The sequence below is a fragment of the Carassius auratus genome, chromosome 19 (genome assembly GCF_003368295.1).
Source record: "Carassius auratus strain Wakin chromosome 19, ASM336829v1, whole genome shotgun sequence".
NCBI lineage: Eukaryota > Metazoa > Chordata > Actinopteri > Cypriniformes > Cyprinidae > Carassius > Carassius auratus.
Window position 1 is genome coordinate 216,569 of NC_039261.1, and position 16,080 is coordinate 232,648.

The following is a 16,080-nucleotide window of genomic DNA, read 5'->3' on the forward strand; positions in this document are numbered from 1 at the left end:
CACAATGCTGAGAAAGAGCCCTGAGAGCTGAAAAAGAATTTGAGAATAGAATGCCTTATAGAATAGGAATTGAAATAGAAAAGGTTGGGGGGAGGGGGGGGGCATGGCTGTCACCGCGCTGTCACTTCCTCTGTCAGAATAAATCCATCAAACACTGGGAATAAATCAGGCTGCTCTCATTTGCATTGAGCACGGTGAGAAACCCGGGTTCAATAACACATGCTGTTTTGACAAATCCTGCTCTCAGGGATGAAAAGGGCCCGTGAATCCGGAAGCTTCTATTGTCTGACGTTAATGGCTGCGCTTGATACTTACAGAGCACGTGGAGAAGGGGTCTGTAATAAAGCCTCACATTTGAGTATGAACACAATGCTTTTTTTGAATATTCAGATGTTACATTTACCTGATATTTGGAATGGTAAAAATCATCCATCCATCCATCCATTTTCCAGACAGTTTATCCTATAGGGATGCAAGTTTAAATGATTAGTTTGTCTAAAATTACATTTTTTTTTTTTTTTTACTCACCCCATCTTGTTCAAAAACTGTTATTTCCCCCTTGGAATCTTCACACCTTTCTTTTTGATACTAACACTGGAAAGATTGTTGGCTCTTCGATGAATTGCTTTGTTTCTTTTTTTGTAAGATGCTCTGGATAAAAGTGCCTGCTAAATACGTACATGTAAATGAATACAACAGTTCATAGTGACCAGCATCTTTCAATCTCCCAAAGTAAAAAATAAATAAAATAAAAATATAAATAAATAATAATAATAATAATAATAATAATTAAGCACTGTTAAATGGCTCTTATATAATATAATATAATATAATATAATATAATATAATATAATATAATATAATATAATATAATATAATATAATATAATATAATATAATAAGAGTACTGAGAGAATGGTTATTAGTTTCCTAAAACTAAATTTAAAACCATAAAAAAAAAAAAAAAACGTATCTTGTTTCGGCAACATTTCTCATTTTAATTTAGTTTTAACTTGATGTACTAATAACCAAAAGTAAAACAATTTATAAAAACTGTACAGGCATATTTAAAAACAGAAAAAAAATATATATAAAAATGTCAGAAATATATAACAAGCGTTAATTAAAATTCTAATAAAACCATAAAGCATTTAAATAAACTATTTTTTAAAAATTAGATTTTGATAATGTAAGAGCATTAGCAGAAGAGACGATCATTTGACTGAAAGTGTATATTCCAGTCTGCTTCTCACACAAAGCTATAGCATGATTAAGAGCATTTAAGATATAGTGCACAAGATGTCTAGACACTTTTTTTTTTAAAAAAAGAGAAAGAAAAGGATTGGGTTCCATTCAGAGTTTTGACAGTTAGGAGATTGATTTAAAAAAAAAAAAAAAAAAAAAAAACACCTAAAAGTCAAACATGTTTTGAACAACTAAAAGTTAATGGTGTTAGTAAATGATGACAGAATATTCCGTTAAAACTAAATTAAAATAATCAGTTTTTATGGTTATCTGTTTCCCCAGGGAAGAGAGGAGGAGTCGTGTTCAGAGCGAGCATGTGTTTCCAGTACCGTTTCCCTCGCTTTTTTCTCTCACGACTCAGTTGTCCGTTTCTCGCTCACGCACAGTCGCCTGTGGAGGTGAGGCAGAGCCAGAGATGAGCGGAGTCAATTAGACAAGCAGCAGTGTGTGTGTGTGTGTGTGTGTGTGTGTGAATCTCAGAGAAAGATGTGGAACAGTATGGCACTGCAGATGCCGGCATTCCCTCAGTGAGACTGCTTCCACAGGGACGAGGACAGCTGTGGAACAGCATCAGGGGTGTTAACGAGCCTTATCTCACACACACACACACACACACACACACACACACACACACACACACACACACACACACACACACACACACACACACACACACACACACACACACACACACATCCATAGTAAATGATGCACTTTTACAGTGAATACAATTACATTCCAAAACCTACTGAACTGCCTCATAAATGTGCTTCCAATATGACGGTTGTCCAAAAAAAGGTAGGCACACTAAGTATGTCTCTTTAGCAAAACTCTAATGCAGCACTGCAAGGCAATACTAGAATGAGTTACGAATTATAGTGATGGCAGAATAGCGAACAATGTAAATTCTAATTAAATGTATTTTATATTCACTACTGAATGCGTTTATTCTCCACAATATTTGCTTTGCTGATTATCGAATACCGTTGTTAGCTTAGCAACATGAGGATGTCAATCGTTGCGATTTGTGTGAGGAGTTGCTGTCTATTTAAAGCATTTCAAATCAAGGCAGCAGTAAACAGCAGCTCACTAGGTCTTAAAATGCTGATTCTCAGTATGAACTGCTTTTCCTGTTGAAACCATATGAGATTCTCATGACACACACGATAACACGCATAATGAGGATTATTCTTATTGACCTCTGTGGAATCCCAAAGGAAACATTTATTGCTCAGGGGTCATGCTCTCATAGCTCCGGAGACTTAATTGAATTATCATTTATGGGGTTTATTTAATATTTAGTTTGTCTCAGATGTTTTCCTAAAAAAATCATTTTCTATAATGCAAGTGCTACTCTTTTTCGTCCTCATTTAGTGTTTAGTTTCACTCAGAAGTCATTCAAAATACTGAGGTAAGTGCCTTTAAATGCATTGTTGTCTGAACCCAAAAAAAATAAAATAAAAAATGTGCACACATTAGCAGAAAAAGGCTTTCAGGATTTTCAAGTTTCTCTTTTGTTTTATTTTACCGGCCACAAGATGAGCAGATACATCATTTAAAAAAAGAAATAAAACTGATATTTGCTTGTCAAAAAATATTATACAATTTTCTCCATACAGATTTTTGTACAGCATGTAACAGAAATGAACTGTAATAGAATCATGATCTTGTAATATAGATGAATGGGATACAGGAGCTCCATACTGTCATCCACAAGCCCATCTTTATACCCAATAAATATAAACTGTGTATATTATATTATTGATAGCCAGGCATAGGAAATACCAGGGCACGATTTGAGTTCATTTTCATATCATTTCAGGTACGTCACTGTGCTACACACACACACACACACACACACACACGAAGCTGAGCTCTGAAGCAGGCGTAGGCCAGCAATCAAAATCACAGTTGGATAACAACATATTCCTGGCCACCTCGAAAAAACATAAAGACGGGAATGAAAGCGGATGAAGACAGGGCTCATTGTCCTTGGCAGGAAAGAGAGACAGTGAGAAAGAGGGATGGCTATCTGATCGGCCTGTGTGAGAAACACTGTAGAGAGCCACTTGACATTTGTCCTGATTCAAACAGCTCTGCTGAGAGAAGCTTCTCTGACAGACTCTCTCTCTCATGCACAAAACACACACCATCTCTGTCTGTGAGAGATTTTTTTTCTTCTTCTTTCAAGCAACCTAGTGCCGTCCTTTTCAACTCACTCTCTGTCAGCTTCCTTTATCTTTTTTAACTGCACTCTCCATTTCTCTCTCCATGTACGTTTTTCCTCATCAAAATTTAAGCAGAACAAAAAGCTGCATCCAAGTCATGTATCTCTGGACAATTTCAGCCTCTGAGAAAGCACCTGGCAACATATATAACAAAAAAATAAATAAAAGAGTGTGGGGGATGGGGATGCACTTTATGGGACATTAATAATGGTAGACAAAAGCAAGTGATGATGCAAAGAGTGGACAAAATAACCTGAAACACCAAACAGCATATCAATAGGAATTAATAAGAGTTCCTTCACGGCACATTCTTGTTGGAATGCTAAAGAGATACAAACCTCTCCAAATCTACTCTTTGTGTTCCATAAATTTACATAAAAATTCAAAGATGTTCTGATTTAGTGATTGGCCATGGAAGGTGACTTTATCCTGGCAGCCATGAAATTACTCTTGCATTTGTTTAGTAGTGTGCACAGAGACATTATAATCCTGTAATTATGGGACATCACAAGTGAACAGTGCTTTTGCTCTCTGATGCTAGAAAATGCCTTTTGTGAAGACATGGTGAGAGAAATACTGATTCATATAGCCTATGGTTTTTGATGCTGCTTGATATGTTTTTGATTGTCAGAGTGCACTGAGTTGCGACTTCTGTTAGTCTTTGCCCATGCATTTTTACTGTTTGGCAAATGCTATCATTATTTTTGATCCTGTCTCTCTTGACAAATAAATAATTTAGCAATCTTTGACATGGATGCACCGGCAAATCACATACAAACCATTCGGCTTTAAAACCCTGTTAGTCGCTTCACATTGCTTTGAAAGCTCTCATAAGTGCTAACTGTCAGACCTTTTTTTTTTTTACTCCTGACATGTTTTGTAATTGTCAATCAACCTAATAAACTCCTTTGTAATTACAGTCTATGATTTAATTGCTTCAAAGTGAAGCTCCTTTTCCATGTGATGTTTCCATTAATTTGTCCATCCCTATGTAGTGGCCATAATAGGTTAAGACAACTTTTATCTATGATTTGTGCATAAACGTGCCCCATATGTTTTCAAACCATGTAATAATTGGAGAAGTCTTTCTGTTTGAACCCTTGGTGTTATGTTGCACCCAGAATGAGAAAATATACAGTACTCTTGCACTTAATTACTTGAGTCTGGGAGATCACTGGATAAGGGCAACATGATAGGGGAAGTCTGCACAGAGAAGATAGCACCAATTTTTTGCTTGCTGACTGAATTAATCAGCATTCAGTTCACTAGTGTAGGACACAAAGGCTCTGGAAGATGGTGGAGTTGTTATTCTGTAAAACCTGAAATTAGATGACACCTTTCCTTTTGCAACCTTGAGGTAGCACTACCATCAAATAGTTAGTCAGGTTAGTCAAGCTTTAACTTGTTAAGGATAATTTTCCAAACTCCAGATCTGTATTATATAAACACACAGTTAATAAGGGTTGACAAAATTATCAATTTGATTAATCATCATTGATAACCTAGGGTAACGCTGCATAGGCAGAAGAATAAAGAATGTTAATGTAGCCGAAATAATGCCAGTGCATTGGTTGAAGACAAAGTAAGGCTGCCACAGAGTAGCTAGGCTGAGGTGAACCAGGAAAGAGCTCTGCACAGGATGTGCGGTAGTGTTGGATCGTTTCTTATTTCATTACAGGGAAAGCTTTATATATTCACAGAATGGAGAGGAAGGGGGCATAGTGATAATATTTGCATTTCTCCTTTTCCCCCTCTATCTTTCTATCTCTGCCCTCCCTACCTCCTTCTAATACCCCTCCCCCTGCCCCCCACTTACTGCAGAGTGACTTTAATCATCACTTTCGCCAAAACACATTAAGCCGTTGTGTGTCCGGGGGAAAAACAGCCCTGCGCTCTCAGAGCATCACATTCTATTTGCAACAGTGATGCATAGCCGGTGCATTACTTTGGAGATTAAAAAGGATATGCTGAATATCAATAGAGTGTGTCTGATGGATGACTGTCCTGGCCCACAGTAAAGGGACCTACTTGGGAGGAGATGCGTAGATGTACCAAAGAAAAGCAGCTCCACACTCAAGCACCCACACACACTGACGAATACACAAATGACAGCACAGACACCCAGACAGCTATAGCAACTGCTCAATCCTGTACTCATGTTTAGTAAAACAACACCAACGCTTAATTATTTATTAACTTTTTTTGTTCAGGAAGGATAACAAAGTCGTTTGCATACATTAAACCCAGGCCAGCGGACAATGTGATTCCTCCCAGGTCGCGGGGTGGTCGTTACAGCATCGGAATGGATGGCGATGTAAAGTGCTTCAGAGCTTTTGCCCAGAAAGACATGGAGGTGATGAATTGAGCACAAACTGAAGGACATGAACCACAGAAAGGACAGTTAGGGCACTATGACTTTATTCCACAGCAGGGGAAATGTAATGGGGGGGGGGGTATGGAGATGGAGCAAGGGATAGTCATGAGTCCAGAATCTGACATCAGCAAAAGGGAATCTTGGTCAGTTCGTTCATGTGAGTTCCCAACTGATCCTACTGCCCTTCAGAAGGCTGTATGGTTGAACACTTGCTTATATATAGGTCCTCAATTCCCCCACGGTTCACCCAGGCACCCAACTCTGGCTGTTGTGTGATTGCTGAGGTCCTGCAAAAACTCCCATTCCCATTCCCAACCCCATTCCCATGCCAACACCCTGTGATAGCGACCCGTCAAAATTAAAGCCCATTTCCTCTGTTGAGTCCATGAAGTCATTCAGAAGGATGGATTCCACATCGCAATCCAGACTGCCCTGGTGCACATCCAGTTCCAGCTCGGACTGCAACCGGTTGTGAAGATCCTGGTGATGGTTAGCTTGGTGGTTTCCATGGTAATTAGAATTCTGTGATGTGTGGTGGTAATACCCCAGCCAGGGTTCTGTCATGCCCTGGTGGAGGTGGGAACCTGGATAGGATTGATGGCGAGGGTGGGGGGCTGAAGCCAGGCGACAAGGGTCTTGGGGTACATCCAAGACACTGGCAGGGTTAGGAGGCAGGGCAGTAGAAGGTAGGGGAGCATGTGAGCCATAAAGGCTGGGTGATTTGTGATTATAGGGTTGCAACATGTCATTGTTCACCCTGGGAGAAAGGTCTGGTTGTCTGGAGTTGTTGTGTTGCAGGTGATTGTGCATGTGGTTAGGATTGGGACTAGCATTGAGTTTGTGGTCATGAGATTGAACGTAGTCATGGCCACGGTGGTGTTTGTGATGATTGTAGTCAAGACTTGGGTTACGAGCTTGATTGGGATTGTGATGATGGCTTGGGTTTTGCTCGTGGGTTACTCCATGGCCGTTGTGAAGACTCTGACTGGAACTGCGATTGTGGCCATGCTCTGGGTTATGATTGTGATTCTGGCTTTGATTGTGGCTGTGAGAGTGCATGGCGCTGTTAGATTGTGACATAAGGGAATGGGATGCTGCTCCTTGCCCCACAACTATGTCCTTACCACAGTATTGTGACCCTCCAGCAAGCAGACTTTCAAGGGCATTGTTCTCTGAGTATGCCCTAAGAGCACGCTGGAAGCTGGTAGGCTTGTTTTCCTGAATTGTCTGCATAGGCGTATGATGCCTAAGCATGCCCATGGATGGTTGGCCATAAACTGTTCCACAGTAGGAGGTCTCTCCTTTTGGTCCAGGGCCATAGTGAAAGCCATTGCGCTTAAGTGGTAGAGGCTGTGAGTAGCCCTCTTCCAAGCTGATGGCTCCAGTTAGATCAGCTAGGTGCGGGAGCTCGACAGATGGACAGTGTCCCCCTGTTCCCAGGGCTGGAGATCTTGTGCTAGTAGGGCTAGGGTACAGTCTTGGAGAGGCTGAGCAGGAAAGTCCTCCTTCCTCTGGTTCATCAGGTTCTGTCTCAGCCAGAATTGGAGACAAGCATCCGCTTAAAGTTGACGCAGAGGAGCTTGTTCTGGAGTGAAGGTCTGTCCAGGTATCAAACCCTTCACCCCCGACTCCAATTACTCCTTTACCAGCTGGGCTTCCATGTTCTGGCGATCCCTGTATTCCGGGTCCTCCAAGCTCTCGACCCATTCCCACAGCTCCTGCTCTCTTCCGGCTGACTCGGCCTCGGCTCTTCAGGTATTTAGTGCCATTGTCCATAGATACAGCTCGTCTTCGGGGCCCTTTGCCCATCTTTCCACCCTCTGGGTTAAGCATCCACCAGGAACTTTTTCCTGTTCCTTCATTTTGAACACGGATGAAGCGGGTGTGTAGAGAGAGGTTGTGTCTGATGGAGTTCTGTGGGAAGGAGAAAACAGGAAGAAATAAGACAAAGTAATTAGTGATTTTGAATTGAGGTTCACTAACATTGTGTGTGGCTTCATCTTAAACAGAAAATGTATGAACCGATAATAATATACTCCAAGAAAAAAACATGGTTCAGACACCTGAACTGTGGTTTATTACAAGGATTATTCTAATACATTTTCAGTGTATACAAGGTATATATACAAAAAGGTGTTTTTAGAAGTATTAGAAGTACTACATAATTCTAGAAACTTAGTTCTAGGAACTAGCCTGCAGGGTCCAGGTATCCAGGTACAAACATCAACAACCGTTAAATGGAGAACACATGATCGGAGCTGCCATTGTTGCTGTGTTCTATGTTCATGGAGTAAGTATTTTTGCATGCCTTTTTAAAAATGCCAGGTAGGCGGTGTTTCATATGCATTTGGACATTTACATCACTGGCAGTTCCTATAAAACTGTTTTGACCCTACTCTGTAGTAGGAGCTAATTGAATTTTTTTTCAAAACAGAGTTCCTAGAACTAAACCATTACTAGTTTCTGCAGGGCGAACACGCCAAAAAAGCGAGTACTTCCGCCAATAGTTCTAGGAACTATGAAAGGCTCCTCTGGTGTGAAAGCCCCTATTGTTTATCAAGCAAGTGTGATTCAAATAAACAGATATTCAAAATAAAACCACTGAGGGTGCTAATCCCACAAGAACTATGCAAGTTCCTATAAAAACTCTAAAGCAGTTCAGGGCACTCATTGTAGGAAGAGATGAAACCCCTCTTGGCTGCTCAGGCAAATCAATACTGTAAGCAGACCAGCTCCTGCATGGCACAAGCTTTCTCTGACTCACGCTGCAGCTAGCCAAGCCAAGTCCACACGCACATCAAACTGTAGTCAAGGTTACCCAAATGAATCACACGTGGCAACCTGATCACAGACGCCTCTATCGATTGCAGTCTTGGGGAAATATGAGGGAAAGCCAGAGAGTGAGACGAGAAAGTGAGAGCGAGGCGTGATTTTGGCACACTAGAGATCCTGGAGGAGCACCAGACAAAGGAAACCAGAAAGAGACAGAGAGAGAGAGAGAGAGAGAGAGAGAGAGAGAGAGAGAGAGAGAGAGAGAGAGGATTTAGTGGTACAGATTCAGCAGAGAAATGCATCTCTTTCTTTGGTGTACAACAACAATGGAGTCAAGAATGTTAATGATAGTTATAGTCTCAGATGTGAATTGGTCAATACATTGTTCCAGCTGTGCACTAGCAAGTATGACATGAAACACCTGTTCACATACTGTAGTTTTTTTGTATACTACCGCACAGAACTCACAGTTCATTAGTTATTTCACATCAATATGTCTATGTCTTCATAAAAAAAAAAAACATTAAATTACATTACTTACATTTTTATTATAAAGGCTCAAGGCTGTACTATATATTAAATAAAGTCACAGCAAAACATTCCTCTGTGCATCTTGCCTAACAATGAACTTTATATTTCACACTATAGTAAGGTCTTGCATACCTTATAGCTTCATTACCTCAGTGTAAAGATTCTCAATAGCATGTTTAAAGTATTTATTCATTAACTCCATAAGTACAATGCAGAAATAATTCAAACCAACAAGATATTTATTGACAAATTTGATATATTATTAAAAAAAAAACTGTTGCAATTAAAAAAAAAATATATATATATAATGGTTGGTGTCTACTGAGGTGGAAAATTATTCCTTTGAAAACAGCTAGTTTTTGATTAGCAAACAAAAAGAATGAGGATGACTACTCTAAGACAGTACAGCATCGAAACATAAAAAAATACTAGGACAGTTTGATCTTATCCATCCATGAAAAAAGCAAAAGGGTTTCAGGGGAGAAATCCCTCAATCTGCTTCTTCCTGTTGCATGCTCTTGTCACAGTATTCCGGTTCGCACACCATGGCTGTGCCTAAAATCCAAAGGGCCTGGGACAAAACATTTATGTTTGGTCCCCTCTCCCACAGAGGTGAAGTATATAATCATAGAAGCCTCTCATCCCTGGGCCTGGGACAATGCTCATAGTTGTCCTTTCTTGGCCTGGTACACAATCAGAGTTTAAACTGATCATCTTTAACTGATCTCTGTTTCCCTCTCTGTTACTTTTTATCATCTGTCGGTCAAATTTTCAACATTACCAACAATGCATATAATGTGTTGATGTGTACACAGCAACAATAATGTAGTGCAACCACTCCCTCCCTCCACTCCCTACAAACACACAAAATCTCTCTCAAAGCTGCATAGCCTCTTCACACCCTCCTTCACTCAGATTCCCTCGTTCTCTCACTCATTCCTCTCTTCCCCCGTGTCCCGCATCTGTTTATCACTTTTCTTTTCGCTCACCCTCCATCCCGCCACAAATCACACTACTAATTTCATTCACCTGCTCTGACTGAAAAGAAAATGCAAATAAGACAAAACAAATCTACTTCCTGTCCCTCAATCATCCACAATATAATTACGCTTCAAGTGCATCTATCAGCCCATCTATACTCCATAATCCCCCATCACAACCCCTTACGGAAAGCAACCTCTTGTTTTCCGTAGTGATTCTGAGAACTATTACCGCTCACACGAGTGGTCAGATATCAGTCACTGAAAAGAGCCAATTACCTTGGCAAAATTTACACTACAGCTGGATATCGACTGTAAAGCAGGCTAATCTCAGAGAGCGTGCTGTTTCAGTGTCACCTCACACCTGAGAGGCTAATTCTTCCCCCAACACTGGTAGCAGATTTGCTGCATTTTGCGGCGCTCCCATTCAGAATGGTGAGAAATTGGATAAGCAAGATGCATTTACGTCCCCTCGACCCCCAAGTAGGGGGCTTTATTCTCGTTAGGTTATTCTGCCAAATTACAGAAGCCCCCGTGCTGGTGAAAGAGCCAGATGCTTCCCAGGCTGACTTAATCAAAGCCAAATTGAAGCGTGGTGTCACGAGTGGGAACTGCGTGCCGAAACGACCTGCGCGAGGTGATCTGAGCGCGACGCCCTGACAGCTCCTGCAAGCACACTCTGTTGCGGGGGTAACCATGACTACTGTGGAAACGGGAAGAGAGGAGCTCTATGCAAGAAGCAGGGGGAAGAGAGAGGCAGATGCCGTTTGATGCTGCAGGTAAACTGCAAACATCCTTTCATCTCTGACAGTCAGACGACTCGCCCAACTCGCTAGAGAGCTTCAATCATCAGCAGTCACACCGTCGCTAGAGCTGTCTCAGAGGAACAGTGATTAGCAAGTCAACTATAGGCTACATGACTTCACAGTAGCTACCAGCACCCCGCCACTCCACACCTCAGCTCACCAAACAGCCGTCTGCACATGAGCTTGTTGTAGAAAGCTTGCATTTTTAAAACATGACAACTCTCAGACTTGAAAGGCCATGAGTCGTCGTTTAGTCGCTGAAAAGATTCGCTCTTTGCCCTTAGTGTCTCCATTAAGACGGGGGAAGAGGTAGAGCGCTTGGTGTTTGATGAAAGCAGATTATTCATAAAGTCACAATTGCTGTGGTGGTGTGGCCTGTGGTGAGTGTTATAAATAGCAGGTCTGTGGTTCGGAATTTGACCCAGACACCTTCAAGCGTCTGAGTCATGTGCTGGCCAGCTATGTAGCCGTCTTCTTGTGACCTGCTTTGGCTCTCACAGATACTCTTCAGGTTAAATCTGCAACTACTAACTGAAACTCTCTTATCAACGCTTACATAAAGTGCCAGTATAATGCTGCAGTAATGATGACCTCTCTATAAAATATAAAGGATAATAGTATTAACTGATGAGTGGCAGAAACAACACAATTATTTGGTCAACATAATTGGTCTATTCTGACAAATACTTTTTTTTTTTTTTGTCAGTCCCAATTTTATTATAGTAGATGTTTCACCAGTAAAGTTTTTTTTTTTTTCCCTTAGGGGTGGGATGTAGTGTGATCAGGCACATGGCATTAAGAAATGACAACTTATTGATTTACAGTCTGACAATGATAATAAAGATTGGATTTATTGTCAAAGATAGTTGGCAATGTAAAGTAAGCAACAGTATGCTGCCGATACAACAAAGTGCAACTACTACCAATGGGAAAAATGCATACAGTGAAGCGTTTTGTCACCTCATACAACTGGATACTGGATACAGTTGAGCAACATCTAAAGTAGCCAAAACTGACCTGTTAGCATTTTAATCACAAGCATTTAAACACCCTGCTAGTCAAACACACACATGAAGGATGATATTCCTAACAGAAACAGTGTGCTCAATGGAGAAAAACACAATCACTCTAACCTAAAATACAGACACTTTCAAATATGCTGGAAAAATCTGGCAATCACGTTTAATCCCACTCCAGCCTGCATAATCCAGAGAAATCTAGGGCTAATCCTGGTTAAATCTGGTGGCCCCTTAGCTGACTATAACCCCTGGAACGCAACACAGTAAGAGGGACTGAAGGGATCATACGTTGACCAGGAAGGGGGTGTGTAGAGGAAGAGCGATGACAGGCATAATAATTGGCATTGAGATCAAGATTGAAAATTGGGAGAATTTCAGTAGGGTTAGAGATTCATGGGTACTCATGCTTCCTTAAAGAAATGGCACATTCCACTTTGGTTCATAAATAACTAAATACCAACTTCTACTAGGCTAAATTAAAAACCTGTTACTTGTAATTCTGTGGTCGTTCTGGCATTTTCTTTAACAGAAAATAATAAAACAGCTTTTTATATTTTCAAGTCTTTTTGTGGAAAGGAGCAACTAAATGACACAGCTCACATTTTACCATCTTTTATAATATATGCTAATACGTAGCTTGGTAAATTTGTCAAATTGAGGTTTATGAACCAAGATCATTACCTATGTATTTGACCGCCTGGCGCCATTGGTCACCTCCACCCTCTTGTTTTCATGTTAGGCACATCTGCCCACGACAAGCTATAAAAAGGGTTGCTATTACACGGAAAGTTCTGCCTTTACAATTGCCCTGACACACCAAAAACAAAATATCATACAGAAAGAAAGCAAGGGTTTTCCACACTTTCATTACCACAGTGGTTTGTTTTGAAATCAGGGAAAATCTGTGATTGTATCCAGTCAGTCAAATATACTGAAGGGTGTACAAAGATGTCACAGTATCAAACAAATCTCAAAAAGACAGATGTGACCTTTGACCTGATTAGCTCCCTAGTCAGATCATCTCTTGCCAAAAGCACCTATTGATGAATACCCAAAATATGATCTATTGACTGGATCCAGAAAGGAGCTTTAATCAAATGATTCTATGATACAGTGATTCAGTCCACTATTTATCGATGTAGGCCTTGGATTAGTGCCATTGGATAGACTTCACTATAGACAATGAATGGGATTTGGAAGGATCATGACTAATTTTTTATGCAACATTTCATTCAGTTTCTGAGCAGCACAAAAGGCCATAGCTACAGTATCACTTCAGTAGAAATAAAAGACAGCGTTTAAGATGCTATCTACCTGGAAGTTTTAGCGAACTATTCTAGCATTGCCAAGCGATCGGTTTCTCATTTTAAAGAGCATTCTAATTTACTGAGCAGACTCCTCCGAGTATTCCAGGCAGCGTTCTGTTTTACATTCTGCCCAGTGTTCCATTCGACGCGGTCCGGAACGCACGGCTCGTGTGTTGGGGGATTGTTCTGTCGAGCCTTTTCTCGCACGCTCGCAGGATTGCAAAAGCTGTTTTCAGCCGCGTTCACCCATTATTTATTAATCCATTTCACACAGCCAGCAGTCATTATGCATGCTACTGTCAATGGGTATCTCTCTACCTCGCATTTATTTGATAATAAGCACAAGTGGGGTAGGAGATAAAAGCGCTGACTGCGTTCATTGTGCGAGAGGGAGAGAGCGAGAGAGGACTCCTGCAGGCGAGGAGACTTTAAATGAGAGTTCTGTGTGGGAACAGGGCGCGTCTGCTAAGCCTGTCTGGAGGCAATCGATGGAAATTAGCCAGCGCTAAAGATGCACTTCCTGTGAGTGATGTCACGGGCGGTGCTCGGCTGTTTGGAGAAAAAGAAAGAACTCACAGGCGATTAATGTGAAAGGTGGAGAGCAGAGAGAGGTGTGGGCAATGTGACGGATGGAGTGATATGAAATTATAGGATCGAACAGTCCTAATACATGATAATGATGCTAACGGATGTTTGCTAACAGTGTTATTTCTGGTTAATACAGGATGTGTTTTATGTATTCATTTGCTAAGTTAAGTAAAACATGTTCTCTTGGTTGACTCAAAGTCAAGGCAGCCATGTTGTTCCAGCCACACTTGTTACAAAACACCATAAAACTGCTTCATACGACTAAAGGCTGGAATACGCTACAAAACATTTACCAAGAGTGTGTCCCTATTTACAGTCTAGACAATTTGAGTTGACAGATTTCATAGAAAATCACAAGGTGTATAATGGACACAGAGTCCATTTTTTTAGCTTCAGACTTTGATTCCATCTAGTCAGTGGATATGAAGCATGTTTGCTATTTTGAGCCGATAAAAAAAAAAAAAGTTAAAATTTTTCATGTAACAGGGCATATGTTTCTGCATGAGTTTGTTGGGATTGGAATGACCTGAAAGCAAGTGTATGATACTTAGTGTAAGCTAGTGTGTTCCAAAACATTGACAAAATTTGCATTTAGAAGATGTAAGTAAACAAAAACTTTCACTTCCCAAGGTTTTTTTTTTTTTTTTTCTCCATTACTGTCACCGATAGCGTTTTGGTTCCTCTGGTTTGCTTATCTTTATTATTAAAAACACTGAAAGAAGCTGAGAGTTTCACTGCATTTTTTCAATGCAGTCTTTCTAAATCATACAATACATTTTTGTGTGGAACAGATCAAAATTTAAGTCGTTATTCATTGTTGTTTATAATCTTCAGCTAAAAATGACCTGCCTCACAAACTCTGACAACATTACTCCCAAAACCCCACCGGCTGTTGCATGTTATAACTAAACATGATGCATCTGTTTGAATATAAGAAAATGGTATTTGAAATCTGCAGTGGAGGTTTTCCGTGACTGTTTTCCATTGACATTTTACATTGTCTAGATGCCTTGAAAATGTTGGTAGTCCAGCAAAAAAAGAAAAACATATGAGTTTAGGGTGACATAAGAGTGGGTAAACAGCAGAATTAAAAAATTTTGCTGAACCTTTAATGTTTTGTCTTCAAATCGACAAATTAACTTAATTAGACATTGTTAACGATAGAAGCCCAGCATTCATATCCTGAAAACACAGCGTCACTACAGCGATCAACACTTTGGTGACAGAAGGCCGATGGCTTCCCTGTGGAATGCCCACCCACCAGAGGGACCAGGACAGAAGGGAGGGGCCACGTCTGGAGCTCTAGCCTAACCTGAGAGAGGAAGACTGGGCACAAAAAGAAGCCGGGGACCCTGGGGGCCTGTAGGTGGGAGCAGCCAGCTAGTGCGCTCCATCCCCTTGGACCGAGCTCTAATTGGAGCTGCTGGGCGAGCCGGGCCAAGTTCCCTGGGAACGGGGAGAGCCTGAGGGAGGGAGAGAGAGTGGGAGGAAGTGAAGGATGGATGGATAGAGCAAAACGAGGGGAGGGAGGTTTAAAAATAGAGCAGGCAGATTAAGGAGCATCTGAGAGCGGTGCAGGGGATCGGAAAATCCGCCCTGCATGCCAGAGCTGACCAGACCTTCGGGGCACGAAAGCCAGTTCTTTGCCATCGCGGAGCAGCGCACAGCCGCCCCCTGGCATACGTTTGCCCGGTCGTCGCGTGGCACACGGCCCAGACCGGGGCAGCGCTAAGAGCAGCGTCAGCCTGAAACGATGACGATTCCTAGCTAAGCTTTCACACAACAGGTGGAGAGAACAGACACCTGTGGGAGATCGCACAGACTCAGAAGAACCGTCTTACACCTGGGTCCTGAGCGCAGATGTACACCTCTTGTTGTGACACAAACTTTGCTGTGATAGAACAACACAAAATAACACTGAATAATTGTACACGGTTTAAAAATATATATATATATATATATATATATATATATATATATATATATATATATATATATATATATCTTAATTTCTTGTTTTCCATAAAAAGGATCTGAACAGCCTCAAAGCAAGATAAATTCACATGAGAGGCAAAATTGCATAAGATATGAATAGTTATGTTGCTTACCCCACTGGCAATGTTTTTCTTCTTGTGTTAAGCACAAATATAACCAAATGTATTAGATACTTAAAATATAATAAAGGATGAAAAATATGTATTAATATTATAATCTGGATTATAAATAAATGT

General features: G+C 40.8%; 1 protein-coding gene across 1 annotated transcript in view; it reads right to left on the reverse strand.

Annotated features, from left to right (window-relative positions):
• Positions 1 to 2,766: 2,766 nt before the first annotated feature.
• LOC113119077 (forkhead box protein O6-like) overlaps positions 2,767 to 16,080 on the reverse strand; it is a 32,210-nt gene continuing 18,896 nt past the window's right edge. The window contains exon 2 of the mRNA XM_026288265.1: positions 2,767 to 7,760. Within this exon, the coding sequence (XP_026144050.1) occupies positions 6,090 to 7,760 (1,671 nt within the window). The 3' untranslated portion in view covers positions 2,767 to 6,089. The remainder of the gene's footprint in view (positions 7,761 to 16,080) is intronic.